The sequence below is a fragment of the Amphiprion ocellaris genome, chromosome 3 (genome assembly GCF_022539595.1).
Source record: "Amphiprion ocellaris isolate individual 3 ecotype Okinawa chromosome 3, ASM2253959v1, whole genome shotgun sequence".
NCBI lineage: Eukaryota > Metazoa > Chordata > Actinopteri > Pomacentridae > Amphiprion > Amphiprion ocellaris.
The window spans coordinates 1,526,477-1,543,121 of record NC_072768.1 but is presented as its reverse complement, the minus strand read 5'-3'; the positions used below and the strand labels follow the sequence as shown (position 1 = coordinate 1,543,121).

The 16,645-nt window shown below is 38.0% G+C and overlaps 1 protein-coding gene across 1 annotated transcript; it reads left to right on the top strand.

Annotated features, from left to right (window-relative positions):
• Window positions 1-6,718: 6,718 nt before the first annotated feature.
• Window positions 6,719-16,644, top strand: ada2a (adenosine deaminase 2a). The gene is made up of 10 exons (XM_023269113.3): window positions 6,719-6,902; window positions 8,195-8,535; window positions 9,510-9,729; window positions 11,587-11,800; window positions 12,411-12,538; window positions 12,619-12,709; window positions 12,900-13,008; window positions 14,809-14,966; window positions 15,060-15,262; window positions 15,357-16,644. The coding sequence occupies exons 2-10, from the start codon at window positions 8,238-8,240 to the stop codon at window positions 15,445-15,447; spliced, it is 1,512 nt and encodes a 503-aa protein (XP_023124881.1). The 5' UTR covers window positions 6,719-6,902; window positions 8,195-8,237; the 3' UTR covers window positions 15,448-16,644.
• The last annotated feature ends 1 nt before the right edge of the window (window position 16,645 follows it).

Sequence of the window (16,645 nt, the reverse complement as noted above, 5' to 3'; positions counted from 1 at the left end):
GTTTGTCTAATCGTAATAATGCCCATCTTTAGGTGACTGTAGCGTTATTTCTCACTATAACAGCAGAAAAGTGAATTTTCACTGCTTGTTGCGGTCATTCTTGAATTTCCCTCAAGATTAATAAAGTGTCTGTCTCTAGAATCTATCTAGAGTGTACCTAGAATCAATCTATCCAGAATCTGAGTCTATCTAGAATCTATCTAAAATCTGTCTACGTAGAATCTATCTGCCCATCTAGAATCTATCTAGATCTATCTAGAATCTACCTAGAATCTGTCTGTCTAGAATCTATCTAGAATCTATCTAGAGTCTACCTAGAAAGTCTGTCTGTCTATTGTATCTATCGTATCTTTAATCCGTTAAAGGAACTGAAAGGCCAACAGTAATGAAATGTAAACAGACTAAACAAGAGGACCCGTGACAGATAATGCATTAATCTATCAGAGCTTCGTGCCGTCACTTCCAATCAGTGCTCGTCCTCTAGAAGACCAAGCCTCCAGCAGTCAGAGATGTGACGTCAGTCCAACAGGAGGCAGCAACTCCTTCTTCAGGCTTCATTCAAGGGGCTCCTCGCAAGAACAACTAATATATTCTTTTGTTCTGGATCTTTTGTTCAGAATTGGCAGTAGAGAAAATGCAGATGAGGCGTGGACTATAATTACAGGACTTTAATTAAGCCTAATTAAGTGGGATGTTGTGTAACTTCATTTTAAAATACAGAAAACAAGACACGGGATTAGAGAAACCATCTTAAATCTTGTAGTGAAACCTCATGTTACTGAAACTACTCTATTACATCTTAATCTGTAACTCTCTTAAAGCTGTGGGGAGAAAAATAAGTCCAAGAAGTCAAAACGTTTGTATTTTCTTGTTTTATACACACAGTTATTCCTTTCATTGTATAACTACCTAACTTTGACACACAGAGGTGAGTTTTTAGTGGTTTAATTAATGACCAGAGGGACTATAACTGGTCATAAACAACTCTCTGTGAACATTGAAAGTGATTAATTTGAGCCTTGTTAAGTGTACTGTTGTGTAAAACAAAAACTACTTAGTGTTGCTTAAACTATTTTGTTACATCTTCTTAACCTGTAACTCTCTTCAAGCTGTGGGGAGAATGGCTAAAAGAAAAGAAAGCCTTCTCTCTGTCTCTGACCAAGTTCTCACATGTTTGTATTCCTTTTACAGGTGAATGTTAAAGTTTTATACACAGGTTTTCCTTTGATTATATAGACCTTCATTTCATTTTGGGGGAAATGGCTGGTTTGTTTGTTTTGCTTTACATCCTATTGATGTTTTGTCTAGGGTTGCCACCTTTCAGAAATGAAAATAAAGGACGCCCACCACGGCTTCTCGGGGCCACAGTTCAGTAAAGTTGGAAAGATATTTGGCAAGGCGGACCCAGCGCTGATTGGCTGTGCACCATTTTAAATCTTGGCAGCTGGCAGTGACCCCCAGAGCAGTCATCTTGGGCCTCTTAGCTCAGATGAAGGTGTCAGGTCAGCAGTAATCGATGTGGGACTTGTCCAGGATGAGCTGAAGGTCTGTTTGTTTATGTGTGTGTGTGTGTGCTTAAAGAATGTTCAGCTTCATTTTGTGGATTTTCTGCTTCCATTTCGAAGTGTTTTTGTCCAGTTTAACACGCTCTGGTGATGCACACTGATGCGTGTGTGTGACAGAGGCAGTCAGTCAGTTGGTATTCAATCAATACCATAATCACTCCTCCTCCCCTCGGACGCTCAGAGCCCCACTCAGGACCAAGTTCAACTGTTTGTTCTGTGTGTCTTTCATCAGTGAGCCCCACCTTTAACGGTACAACATGAGACTAGCATGACAAACAGGCTGGAAGTGTGTGTGTCTGGTGTTTTGTGTCCATTCCCATGCTCTGCTGCAGAGACTCCTTTTGTACAGATGACCCACCCTCCTTAATTACGTTGTTAATGACTCGTCCTTATTAATGATGTCTGCCATCTCCCAAGCAAAGAAATTATCCACAGGGGGGAGTGGAGAGTTTGGCTGGGTGACGGCAGAAAGGGAGGTGAGGTGAGGCAAAGCCAGAAAACCAGAGGATGATGAAGAACAAACAGCGGTTTCTCGGCTGCAGAGGACAGAAAAGACGTTGTTTAGAAATAAATCAGGTGAAGTGCGGTGAGATTTTTATGCAACAATTCAACCACCAGGGTCTCTTAATGGTCTATTCAGAGTCGTTCTAGGCAGGTAATCTGGGTAACACCCCAGGCAGCTATTCCACGCTAACGAGATCAAGCTGCTGTCTGAATGAACGGAGAGAGAGAGAGAGCGATAACTGCAACCTCAGTGGTCACCGGGACAGAAAACTCACCAGTCAAATTTGATATTAAAAAAAAAAAAGAAACACAGAGGAAGTTTGGAATCTTTGCCCCAAAATAAGGTTTATAGCAGGGGTGTCAAACTCATTTTAGCTCAGGGCCACATCCACCCCAATTTGATCTGAAGTGTGCCATAATAACCTTTAAATAACCACAACTCCACGTTTTGCCTTTGTTTTAGTGCAAAAAAAATAAGTAGATTCTGAAAATGTTCATATGTAAGGAATTATCTTTTTACAAAACATTATGAACAACCTGAAATTTCTTAAGAAAATGAATTGATTTTGAACAATATTATTCCTCACTTTATCATTTCCACATTACAACTTCCAGATCACAGTGTCTACAAAGGAACACAACATTTAGTCATCTGGAACTGAACCATAGAGGATTTTACTTAAAAACGATAAAAGTCAGACAAAAAACAACAAAAACAAGACAAGATATGACAAAAAAACGAGACTCAAAATGACAAAAACGAGACAAAAACAACAAAATATTACAAAAATAAGACAAAACGACAAAAACAAAAAATGAGACAAGACATGAAACACAACAACAAGGAGACAAAGCACCAAAAACATGGACAAACAACAAAACTGAGACAAAAAATGACAAAAGCGAGAAACAAAATGACAAAAAAATAGACAAACAACACAAGCGAGACAAAAAGGAATCACAAAACAACAAAAATGAGAAACAAAATGACAAAAATATGAGACAAAAGTCAGACAAAAAAAAGACAGCTTTTTTTTCCACCACGTGACTCAGCTTTCACGGGCATACCAGAACACAACCGGCACTACTTTGCCTTGACTGTGTGCATTGTCTCCCTCTCTTTCATCCTCTTGCTCGCTCTATCACATCGGAGCTCCTCTCCCTCAGCTGCTCTGGGGATGAAGATCTCTGTCAGGGTGCAGCACTGTCTGAATTGTGTGACTTGTCTAGTTTATCTTTTTCTACTTTTACTAATGACCCTACAATCTACAGGTAATTTTATTTTTCATTTAATCTGGTGGTTATTAAATTGATTATTCCATAAAAGGTCAGAAAATGGTATTAAAAAAACTCTTAGTCACAGCTTCATTAAGCTCATGGTGACACCCTCAGATTTGTCCCAAATAGATTATTTTCACTGTCACATTAAACAAAACAGTGGAGTATTTTTTATTTTGTTTTAATTTGGAAGCTTGTAAAAGGGAAATTTGAGGAAATTAATTTTATTCATTTTTATTGATTGAAATATTGGAATTCTATACGACTTATCTGATAATATCAAATATTTGTTACATCCAATACCTGTCTTTTTTTTAATGGACTAGATTTTTTGGTTCTTTGTAGAAATACTTAATAACATGAATGCAGTTTCATGCAGAAGGACCCAAAATATCTCTTTCTCACTCACACAATATATCATAAGATGATGCAGATAGGTTAAAAACTGATTCACATTATCCTTTTTTTCTCTTGCAGTTGTATAAAGAAGCCATTTCATCAGGCAGGAGGTTGACCTTTCAAAGTGTTATGCAGCACCTTGATAAAGAGGTATGTATAATGGGCATTTGTCAATGTGAACTTCCATAAGAACTCTAATATTGCATGAGCTCACTTTTGTCTAACTTTATGTAGGACACAAATCAGAATAGGAGGACGGCTGCCCTTCTTGGTCTCCCACGTTTTTTCTCGGAGGATACTTCAGAGATCATCAGGATGTGTGATGTAAGAAAATTAACATGTTTAGATAATATTAATCATTGACTAGATTTACTGGTATTAATTTTAAACAGAAGTAAACATCCCTTTTTTCCACAACATTGCAGAACCTTTTTCATTCAACGTTTAGTACATCATTCAAAACTTACTGGCAGTTCAAATGTTTTAAAATTTACTGATAGGCAGTTTTAAAAAGAGAATGTGTGATACGATGATATAGACTGCTGAACTTCATAAGTTAATCACAATAAATGCATTCTTACATGATTGTAGCTGTATGAAAATCGTAAAATCGCAAACTTTGTTAAATCTAAATTGATTTAGTTACATGGCACCCCATTCAAAATGTGGATTCATATATTTTTTTTCCATAAACAGCAAAACTGACTACATCAAAAATTCAGGTGACTGTCAAGGCCCATGGGCCTCTTGTTTTTGTTTTGTTTAAGCTTTGCTCTCCATGCTTGTAGCCGGCTCCTCGGTACCTTTAAGGTAGGTAGTCCAGCGCTACAACTCAGTGATAGGAACTAAAACTAAGTTTGAACGGGGTTGTGTGGGGATCTTTCTTGCATCAAAACTATGTCAGTAAAAGTGTTTATTTTGTGACTAACCAGCTCAGATTGCTATGATAAGTATCTGACAACATTATGGAGACAAATTCTACCTTTTTATTTACCTGATGTTGCTTCTTGCCCTTGTTTACATCCTGTTATGTAGTCTGTCATTTGAAGCAGGGGAGTGTGTGTGTGTGGAGCTACAGACACAGAAACTTGTAGTTTGTTTCTGAAGTGTATATGTGAATATTTTGAAGATATTTAGAAGAATCTGTCAGATAGGCCACGCCCCCCGCCGTCAGGTGGTCTCTGGAGGATGGAGTCCCAGGTATTAGAGGGTGTAGTCCCCCTCGTCCCGGTTCATGGAGCAGCTCGCCTGCTTCCTGATCTCGATGGCCTCCTTGATCCATCGTTTATGTTTGTTGGTCTCCGATGTTACAATCCTCCCCCTGTCCCAGTCCATGATAAGATTATTTCTTTTGCAGTGATCCGTGATGGCTGATTTTTTGTTTTCTTCTTCGGCCTTTTCTTTTTGTGTTCTTGTGAGTCGTCCAGTTGTTTCCTTTTCACATTCTGTCTGGTGTTCTTTTCATCTTGTGTTGAATGTTCTGCCTGTTTCTCCAATGTATGTTTTCTCGCAAGATTTGCATGGAATTTCATAAATGATATTGCATTTCTTGTCTGGTTCTATTTTGTCTTTGGGATGGACTAATAGCTGCTGGAGTTTTGTATGTGGTTTTACTGCTGTGTTGATGTGTTTTTTCATTATGCGCTCTGTGGGTTCTGTTATCCCACGGATATATGGGATGGTGATTATGTCTTTATTTTTATTGTCCGGTTGCTGTGTGCGTTTTGTTTGTGTTTCCTTTTGATCTTTTTACTTTGTTTTTAGCTTGTTGTTTTCCTTTGTTGATGGCCCATATCGGGTATTGGCAGTGTATGAGTGCGTTCTTGATGTGTTTTTCCTCCTCCTGTCTGTCTTTATCATCTGTTATGCTGCTGGTCCGTTCATAAAGTGTTCGAGCTACTGATAGATTGTGAGCTGTGGATGTTCTGATGTCCAGACGAGGTACTGGTCTGTGTGTGTAGGTTTCCTGTAAACTGTGATCTTAATGCTGCCGTCTTCTCTGTGGTGTATGTTTAAGTCCAAAAATGAAATGGTCCGGTTTATTTCTTCTTCGTGCGTGAATTGTATATTTCCTGTGTCGTCCGTGTTGTTCAGATGATCAGTAAGTTCTTGTGTGTGTCCAGATTTTATTATTTCCAGGATGTCATCAACATATCGTTTCCAGAGTGTGGGTCTGCAGTGTGTGGGTGCTGTGTGGATGGATTTCGTTTCTAGGTCCTCCATGAAAAAATTACTCATTATTGCAGATAGTGGATCTCCCATTGCAAAACCTTGTTTTTGACTGTAAATAATTCCTTTGAACTGAAAATAGGTGGATGTGGCAACGACCCGGAGTAGTGTGATAATGTCATGTACTGTGAGGTTTGTGCGTTTTTTCAGTGTCCGATGTTGAGGCTTTTCTGTGTTGTGTCCTCGTCTCTGCATCGGAGATTGAATGTGAGGTGGTTTCTGTGGCGTGCTCTTAGCTGACATGTTTCAACTGCAACTGCAGTCTTCTTCAGAGCGTCATCTGACGTGTCCTTTTTTATCAGGTGACCCATCTGACAGATGGTAAAACCATCTTTACTTTGAGTTGTCGTGTAAAAGAAATAACGTTATCCTATGATAGTTAACGACAAAATATAATTAAAAAGTGAATGTTAATTATTACTTATTTATAAGAATATAAAAATTTAAGCGCTCTGATTCGAACCTGCCTTCCTTGTAGTTTTTTCCACCAATCAGAGGTGGGTTGCCAGGCAGAACAGATACCGCCGACCAATCACCTCCTTTGTCAGAGATCGGAGGTAGGTAAACATATTTTTACACGTCCGCTTCATCAGCAACAAGTACACAACTTAAAATTTTTAAAATCAAATCCACGGACTGATATCTCCCTGTACAAATGAACTAGACCGTCAGTAACGTCCTCTTCCGTCCAACAGGTGGCGGAAATTCATCACCAACTTCCGCTAGACGTCCTCGACGCTCCGGACTGCGCATGCGCTGTGTAAACGTAGATTTGTTTACAATCCGCCCTGGTACAGTAGAGTATAGTAAAGTCGGTTATTAGACTAAACCTTCCGCCAGTTTCTAGCCGTTAGAGACAGCAGCTATACTAGCTCACGGTTAAGACGTTTTCCACCTATAAGACGAGACAGCTACGATTAAAATAAGGTAACTAAAGCCATTTGTTTGTCTTGTTAGTCTGTTTACTTCTCAAACGAATGAGTAAACACACAGTTACTCTAATGCTTTCTATGGGGCTGTGTGTGGAACAAACCTCTGCTCCTTTTTATGTCTTTTTGCAGCAGATGTTGACGCTTTATTTTTACATGAGCTGATGCGGAACAACAGTTTTCAGTTCTCCAAACAAGCTGCTCTGACTTCCCAGTTCATGTTTATTTTTACTTTTTTAAATGGTGCTATTCGTATTAATGTATATTTACACATAAATACGAGAGATTATAGAAGTCCCATTGGCAGATCAACAATAAAGAAATTACAAATAACATAAAACCATAAATCAGGGGTGTCCAACATGCGGCCTGCGGGTCAAAAGCGGTCCTCCAGAGGGTCCAATCCGGTCCTCAAAGTGTAAAAATTCCAGAGAAAATATTAACTGCTGATTGTAAATTAGTAAAATTATAATTTTAAAATCATTTCTAGACCACAAGTTGTTTAGATCATAAAGTAAAATGCTAGATTGTTCTTTTGACATTTTGTGTCTCATTTTTGTCATTTTTTGTCCCATTTTTGTAATATTTTGTCTTGATTTTGTTGTTTCTTGTCTTTTGTCTGACTTTTGTCGTTTGTGTCATGTTTTCGTTGTTTTGTGTCTCATTTTTTGTCGGTTTGGGTCTCATTTTTGTCATTTTGTGTCTCATTTTTGTCATTTTGTCTCATTCTTGTCATTTTTTGTCTCATTTTTGTAATATTTTGTCTTGTTTTTGTTTTTTGTCTTTTAGAGTCTGACTTTTATCGTTTGTGTCACGTTTTCGTGTTTTGTGTCTCTTTTTTGTCACTGTGTCTCATTTTTGTTGTTTTGTTTCTCATTTTTATATTATTTTGTTTTGTTTTTGTCTTTTTTTTTTTTTGCCTGACTTTTGTAATTTTGATCATAAAGTAAAATACGATATCATCAGGTCCAGACAGCTGTGACTAAATGTTGTGTTCCTTTGTAGACACTCTGCAATCTGGAAGTTGTAATGTGGAAATGATAAACTGAGGAATAATGTTGTTGAAATTGAATTCATTTTTCTTTATAAATTCCTTAATTTCTTCATGATGTTTTGTAAAAAGGTAATCCCTTAGATGTGAACTTGCTGTACTACACTAACCCCTCTGTCACTATCACATAAGATTCTACATATACCCCTCTGACTCTGTTACATATGATTATATTACACATTTCCCCTTGTCCCAGTGAGCTCTGCCTTAACTACTGTCATGTTTTCTCTCCTATCCAGCTCCAGACTGTACACCCTGTAAACCCCAGACCCTCTCCTGGCCATGGCAGTCCCTCTACAGCGCCCCCATGTGGTTTGCTTACTCCTGTGCTGCTTGACCAGCTGCCTGTCCATCCCAGACCCCAGGCAGAGAGATGCCCTCATTCACCTGGAGGCCTCCATGCAGACAGGTGGGCAGGTGGTGCTGAGCGACGCCGAGCAGCGGCTGGACGCCCTTCTGTTTAAAATGAAGCAGGAGGAGACAGCAAAAGAGGACTTTCCTCCTGCCATGCACTTCTTCAAGGCCAGGGACCTCATCAAGGGCAGTCCCATCTTCAGTCTGCTGCAGAAGATGCCTAAAGGTACGCAGTCACTCACAGATATACAAAATATATCTGCTATGGTCATTTCATACCTCAGAGTGTGCATTTAATAGGTAGCCTGTTGAATTCCTCATGAAATCAATTGTTGTTGTAAGACTCACAGTAGAGAATTCATTATTTGAAATAAAATTATTGCATTCATAATGTAAAATGTGGAAAGCCATGATTTTAAACACCCCTCTAGTAAAAATGAAGCTTTTTACTTTGTTAATGTGTCTATATAGTGTTTGATCATGTGTGTTTAATACTGAAGACAAACAAACGTCAAATTAGGAAGCTTATTCATCACATAAATAAGATCACAGACACGTAGCAGAAACAAGATAAAATTGACATTTTCATACATTACCTGACCCAAGAAGACTGCACATCACAGCAAAGGTCCTGTAGGGTAATTAAAGGTGTGACTATACCTGAGTAATTTATATATTGAACATTAAACCCTATAAAAATGATATAAAAAACTGCTTTACTTGACTGTAATACATAAGAATGTGAGACCATATAGTGTTATTACTTACAGAGAATAACTTATATAATAATAAAGCAGGAATTTGCGGTATTGTAAATTACTAAACTTAACCGTGCTAGTATAAATGTCATGGCTACAACCAAACGGACCAAACCATTTTTTGTCTGTTTAATAAATAATTTGTAAAAATGGATGGGAAGTAAGCAGCCAACACTATGACTGAGCATTTGTATCATGAACGTACAAGTAGTGATAACAGTCTGAAAAATATGGATTCAGACTCTCATATGTAACAGATTTAAGGACCCAATCCCAGCAATGATGAATTTCTAACATAGAGTGTTTCAAAAGATAATGAAAATCACATAGTTGGGATTTCTTCATTCAGGAAATTTTTCCAAATAATGAATGAACCCATAAACAGATTTAAACAAAGTTCTCAGTTCTTATTTCTTTCTGTTTCTGTAATTCACTGTTTCAGGTGGAGCGCTCCACCTTCATGACTTAGCCATAGTGGACGTAGAGTGGCTGGTGAAGAACGTGACGTATCGGCCGTACTGCTACATGTGCATCACTGACAACCGTTCCATCAGATTCATCTTCTCGTCTCAGCTGCCAAAACCTCTGCAGAGATGTTCTCCCTGGATCCAGCTGAAACACCTCAGAGCCAAGATGGTCAACGTCACAGAGCTGGACAACAGGTGACTTTATCTCCGTAGCAGGATTTTATTCAGATAATGTTGGAGAAAAGAAAACAAACCACTCAAACACTGAGATTTATTTCATGTAATCACACCTCTAGGCTCTTTATTCTTTGAAAATATGGAAAATTGTTTAGTTTCGTCTGCATTTGTGCATGACATCCTGTTAGCATTTCATTCACAGAACTCAAACACTCACTACAGGAGGGAATTCTGGGAAATGGAGTCACAAAGGATGAAACAACGCTTCTGAAGCACAAATTTTGGGCTTTCAAAAATTCTTTTTTGTGGTTGTGTGCCTGCAAAATGTGCAAAACTGCCTGAATTTAGGCTGTTTATTCTGGGTTTAATCTCTGAAAGTGGTGCATTTAGTTCTTTTGTCATTTTGTGTCTCATTTTTGTAATATTTTGTCTTGTTTTTGTTGTTTTTTGTCTGACTTTTGTTGTTTGTCTAATGTTTTTGTCATTTTGTTCCTTGCTTTTGTCATTTTTGGTCTCATTTCTGTCATTTGTGTAATTTTTGTCTCGTTTTTGTCGCTTTGTAACTTTTTTGTCAGATTTTTTTGTCTCTTTTGCCTTGTTTCGTGTCGTTTGTCTCATTTTGTTGTCATTTTGCATCTCATTTTTGTGATATTTTGTCTTGTTTTTGTTGTTTTTTGTCTGGCTTGTCGTTTTGATCATAAAGTCAAATCCTACATCATCAGTTCCAGATAGCTGTGACTAAATGTTGTGTTCCTTTGTTGACACTGTGTGATCTGGAAGTCGTAATGTGGAAATGATAAACTGAGGCTGAATGTTGCTGCAATTGAACTTATTTTTCTTCAGAAATTTCAGGATGTTCATGATGTTTTGCAAAAAGATAATTCCTTAAATGTGAACATTTTTCGAATGAATTTTTGCACTAAACAAAGGAAAAATTTGAGTTGTGGTTATTTCTAGGTTATTATGCTGTGATTTTACTGGTCCGGTCCACTGGAGATGAAATTGGGCTGAATGTGGAACCTGAACTAAGATGAGTTTGACCTCCTGATGTAAACTAAAGGACTATGATTGGTTTAAAATATTTCAACTTTGCCCAACGACTGACAACAAACAGCAAACTGGGAAAAAAATGTCTAGTTCAGGCTGATCTTCTACAGCAAATGAAGGACAGCATCTAAAGTGTGCGACGGTGGTGATCTAAAGAATATGATTAATAAGTGGGGTGTTCTAATGCAATCTCCTGCTGTGTGACATCAGTTAGACTTTTTTGTCAATTTTTTTGTGTTATTTGTGTAATTTTTTGTCTTTTGTTGCTTTGTAACTTTTTTGTCTAATTTTTTCTCACTTTTTTTGTTTCGGGTCATTTGTCTCATTTTTTGGCGTTTTGTGTCTCTTCTTTGTCATTTTGCGTCTCATTTTTGTAATATTTTGTCTTGTTTTTGTCGTTTTTGTCTCACTTTGTCCTTTTGATCATAAAGTAAAATCCTCTCTGGTTCAGTTCCAGATGAGTAAATGTTGTGTTCCTTTGTAGACACTCTGTGATCTGGAAGTTGTAATGTGGAAATGATAAACTGAGGCTGAATGTTTATTTTAATTAAGAAATTTCAGGTTGTTCATGATGTTTTGCAAAAAGATAATTCCTTAAATGTGAACATTTTCAGAATGTACCTTTTTGCACTGAAACAAAAGAAAACATTAGGAGTTGTGGTTATTTATAGGTTATTATGCTGTGGTTTTACTGGTCCGGTCCACTGGAGATCAGACTGGACTGAATGTGGAACCTGGACTAAGATGAGTTTGACTCCCCTGGTGTAAACAGACAGGCTGTTAATTATGACCAGTTCCATGTGTCTTCTTCTTCATATTTGCTCTCAGCATAAGGAACAACCTGACGCTCTACACCGACCAGGAACCAGAGGCGGTGTATCCCAGTCAGGATGTGGTCTGGGAAGCATTTGAACAGAAGTTCCTGGCGCTGTGGGGTCTGGTCATGTATGCTCCTGTGTTCAGAGAATATTTCTACCAAGGCCTCAGCGAGTTCTACATGGACAACGTCATGTATGTGGAGCTGCGGGTTCTACTTGCAGAGGTACAATAATGTCTACATTAACTGTTTATGTTTTCTCTCCTGTGTTTATTGTGTCCACTGCATTCATTTGTATGTTAATTAACCCTCGTGTCGTCCTGTGGGTCAAATTGACTCGTTTTAAAGTTTGAAAATGTGGGGAAAAAAAATCTATTTTCACAGTGAAACTTCTGATGTCCACATTTTCAACACTTTTGGGAAATCTTTGAACATTTTTTAGTGGAAAAAAAGAAATGTTAAAAATGTTTCTTAAGAACTTTCACAAAAAAAAAATCAACCAGTTGATTTTTATGTGAATGTTCTTAAGAAAATATTAGAAGTTTTACTGATATATATGGAATCACTCTGGATATTTTTAGGATTTTTTTGGAAGATTTTTACTAACTTTTTGAAAATATTCACAAGAATTTTTTTTTTTAAAATAAAAATTTTAAGGAAAACTTTTAAGGAATTATTGGAATTTTCTTCCTGAAGGTTTGCAAATTTTCAGAAATTTGGGGAATTTTTTTTGCTGGATTTTTGGATTTTTGTCAGACAAGGAAACAATATTTTTTTTGGTGCCTGTAAGTGAAGACAACAGGAGGGTTAAAGAGATTTCTTATTTGCTGCCCAGATATACGAGTTGGACGGCAGCACTCATGACTCAGCCTTTACTCTGAGGACCTACCAGGACATCAGCAGGGAGTTCAAAGCAAACCACCCAGACTTCTTTGGAGTGAGAGTCATCTTTTCAATCCACAGGTGACTGCTCTGACTGCTTTTGATATGGATTTTACCATTCATGCTTCACTCATTTATCACCCTCTATACTGTCTCCTCAGGGGAGTAAACGCGTCGGTGATGACTGGAGCTGTTGAGGAGGCTATGAAGCTGCAGAAGGACTTCCCAGATATCATGGCTGGTTTTGACATGGTAAGAGGCAACAGCATTTATTCTGTGATTACTGTTAAACTGCAGTAAAAGATGTAGCAGTGGGAATCATTTCCACTAATTCCACCTTTGGTACACATAGTAAAAACTGTTTCACGTCTGGGTGGTTGCTATGAAATCATAGCTCCTGTATTTGTTGACTGAAGCGCTTCCTTTCTCTGTGCATGTCCAGGTGGGTCGGGAGGACAGTGGAAAGCCGCTGTGGGATTTCAGAGAAGCCTTGTCGCTGCCTGCAGAGAGAGGAGTTCCGATGCCGTTCTTTTTTCATGCTGGAGAAACGAGTGAGTTCATCAAGGTCCTCAGAATCCATCCTGATCCCCACGTCACAAAAATAAGCTGTTTTTATGTATATTAACAAACACTTCAAGAGGAAGTTATCCCAAACTGTGTGTGTGTTCTGTTTAAAGCAAGTTTCCACATCATTATTGATAAACATTTTAAACATTTTAGAAAACTCCATCTAAGTGTTTGGATACTTTTTTAAATTACACACTCTAAAGCAGAGATGTCCCACATGCAGCCCGCGGACCAAAAGCCGCCCTCCAGAGATTCCAATCCTGTCCTCCAGAGGGTCCAATCCGGCCCTTAAAGTGTAAAAATTCCAGAGAAGACATTAACTGCAGATGGTAAATTAGTAAAAGTATAAATTTAAAATAGGGGGCTGCACAGTGGCGTAGTGGTTAGCACTTTCACCTTGCAGCTAGAAGATCCCTGGTTCACGTCCCGGCTTTCCCGGGATCTTTCTGCATGGAGTTTGCATGTTCTCCCTGTGCATGCGTGGGTTCTCTCCGGGTACTCCAGCTTCCTCCCACAGTCCAAAAATATGCTGAGGTTAATTGATCATTCTAAATTGCCCGTAGGTGTGAATGTGAGAGTGATTGTTTGTCTCTGTATGTAGCCCTGTGACAGACTGGTGACCTGTCTAGGGTGTCCCCTGCCTTCACCTGAGTCAGCTGGGATAGACTCCACCCCCCCATGACCCTAGTGAGCATTAAGAGGTGTATAGATAATGGATGGATGGATGGATAAATTTAAAATCATTTCTAGACCATGACAAGTTTTGATCATAAAATAAAATACTAGATTGTTGTTTCATCATTTTGTGTCTCATTTTTGTCGTTTTGTGTCTCATTTTTGTTGTTTTGTGTCTCATTTTTTTTGTTTTGTGGCTCATTTTTGTTGTTTTGTGTCTCATTTTTGTCATTTTGTGTCTCATTTGTGTATTATTTTGTCTTTTTTTGTTATTTTTTGTATTTCATTGTCTGACTTTAGTCCTTTGTTTCATGTTTTTGTTGTTTTTGTGTCTCATTTTTGTTGTTTTGTGTCTCATTTTCAGCGTTTTCTGTCTCATTTTTGTCGTTTTGTCTCATTTTTGTCGTTTTGTGTCTCCTTTGTGTAATATTTTGTCTTCTTGTTGTTGTTTTGTGTCTTTTTTTGTCTGACTTCTGTCATATTGATCATAAAGTAAAATACTACATCATCCAGTTCCAGATAGCTGTGACTAAATGTTGTGTTCCTTTGTAGACACTCTGTGATCTGGAAGTTGTAATGTGGAAATGATAAACTGAGGCTGAATGTTGCTGTAATTTAATTTATTTTTCTTGAGAAATTTCAGGATGTTCATGATGTTTTGTAAAAAGATAATTTCTTAAATGTGAATATTTTCCCAACATTTTTTTTGCACTGAAAAAAAGCGAAGATTTGGAGTTATTTAGAGGTTATTATGATGGTTTTACTGGTCCGGTCCACTGGAGATCACACTGGACTGAATGTGGAACCTGAACTAACATGAGTTTGACTCCCCTGCTCTAAGGAGAAATGTCGAGTTTGGGGATTATGGTGGTCGACGATGTCATTAGTTACAGAGTCGTGCATGTATTTTATCGTTACTGACAGCCCTGAATGAACAACAATGAACAACAATGCAAAGTATTCCATCAGTCAGAGAATTCTCAGCGTATCTGCATCATATTCAGGAATCTAAACTGCTGCAAAACTAAATGAATTTCATTTTCACTGAGGCTTGAACTCAGGCAGAGACTCGCTGTTTTAAATAACATAAATGTTGTTTGCCTCTCCAGATCTCCAGGGCACTGAGGTGGATCAGAACTTGTTGGATGCTCTTCTCTTTAACACGTCACGTATAGGACATGGGTTTGCTCTACCTCGCCACCCGCTGGCCAGAGACCTGTCCAGGAGGAGAGGGGTTGCTCTGGAAGTGTGTCCCATCTCCAACCAGGTATAAAAATAACCATGTTTTCCAGCTCTGGCTATACGTTCGATCATTTTGCGTCTTGTGAACAGATTTCTCCTCTCGTGTGTCTTAATTCAGGTGATGAAGTTGGTGAAAGATTTGCGGAACCATCCAGCAGCTGGACTGATGTCAGAAGATCACCCAGTGGTCATCAGCTCTGATGATCCGGCCATGTTCGGAGCCTCTGGCCTCTCTTACGACTTCTACGAAGCTTTTGTGGGTTTTGGAGGCATCAGATCCCATTTAGGCTCCCTTAAACAGCTGGCCATAAACTCCATCAGGTGAGCCGAGGTGTGATTGATGACATCTGAATAGTTTGTACCCACAAGCTGTTGGTCATCAGGTTCCTCTCACATTTCCTCGTTTGTCTTTCAGGTACAGCTCTTTGACTCCACAGCAACAAGAGGAAGCTCTGGCTCAGTGGCAGACGAAGTGGAATACGTTTGTCTCTGAAAATGCCTTTTAGACAGAGACTAAAGCTTTCAAACTTAACAATGCTGCAATCGTAGAGCAGTCTTCACTTCTGAGAAAGGAAAGACTAGTCAGCTGGATTCTAAATTAAAATGTGAAAAATAAACACACAGTTGCTGAGACGGTTTGAGGTCAGCTCAAATATAGAATAACAGGGTTAGTTGGAGGGAATATGGGAACTACACTCTCACAATGGAGTTAAAATAAACTGCAGATACAACGGTCACTGCGAAATAGTTAAATGTGCCAACCGTTACCCAAACTGCACATATGAAAGGCATCAAAGGCTTACTGTGTGTAGTTTTATTCAGGATCTTTAAGAATTTGCACTTTATGATTCAGATTTGTTCATGCTGCCTATAAAAGACACCAACAGTGCCCTGCTGTGGTTGATGTAATAAATGCTTTTAACTTCTCTTTGTGCTTGTTAGTGTAACAGGCAGCTTGTTAAAATGGCTCTTAAATCCTGTGTGTTTTAACCCTCCTGTTGTCCTCATTTACAGGCAAAATATTGTTTCCGTGTCTGAAAAAAATAAAATAATAATTCAGCAAAAAAAAATTCTGAAAATTTGCAACCTTCAGGAAGAAAATTCCAATAATTCCTTAAAAGTTTCCCTTAAAAGTTTTATTTTAAAAAATCCCTCAAATTTGGCAAGAAAATTCTTGTAAATATTTTCAAAAAATGAGTAAAAATCTTCCCAAAAAATCCTAAAAATATCTAAAGTGATTCCATATATATCAGTAAAATTTCTAATATTTTCTTTAAGAACATTCCCATAAAAATCAACCAAAATCCAGGGAAATTCGCTGGATTTTGGTTGATTTTTTGTGAATGTTCTTAAGAAACATTTTTCACATTTTTTTTTCCACCAAAAAATGTTCAAAGATTTCCCAGAAATGTTGAAAATGTGGACATTAGAAGTTTCACTGTGAAAATATATTTTTTTCCACATTTTCAAACTTTAAAACGGGTCAATTTGACCCGCAGGACGACACGAGGGTTAAACTGCTGTGATTGAGGGATTTTTACAGTTTTACAGGACGTTTACTTGGATGTGACTTAGATTTTTAGCTATCATGGGTGTTTAATAAGACAACAGCACAAAAACAAAGGGTTATTTTTTTGAAACATCTATTCTGTGTGCTCATAGACATATTTAAATGTGAACTAAACATGACAAAGACAACTGTTG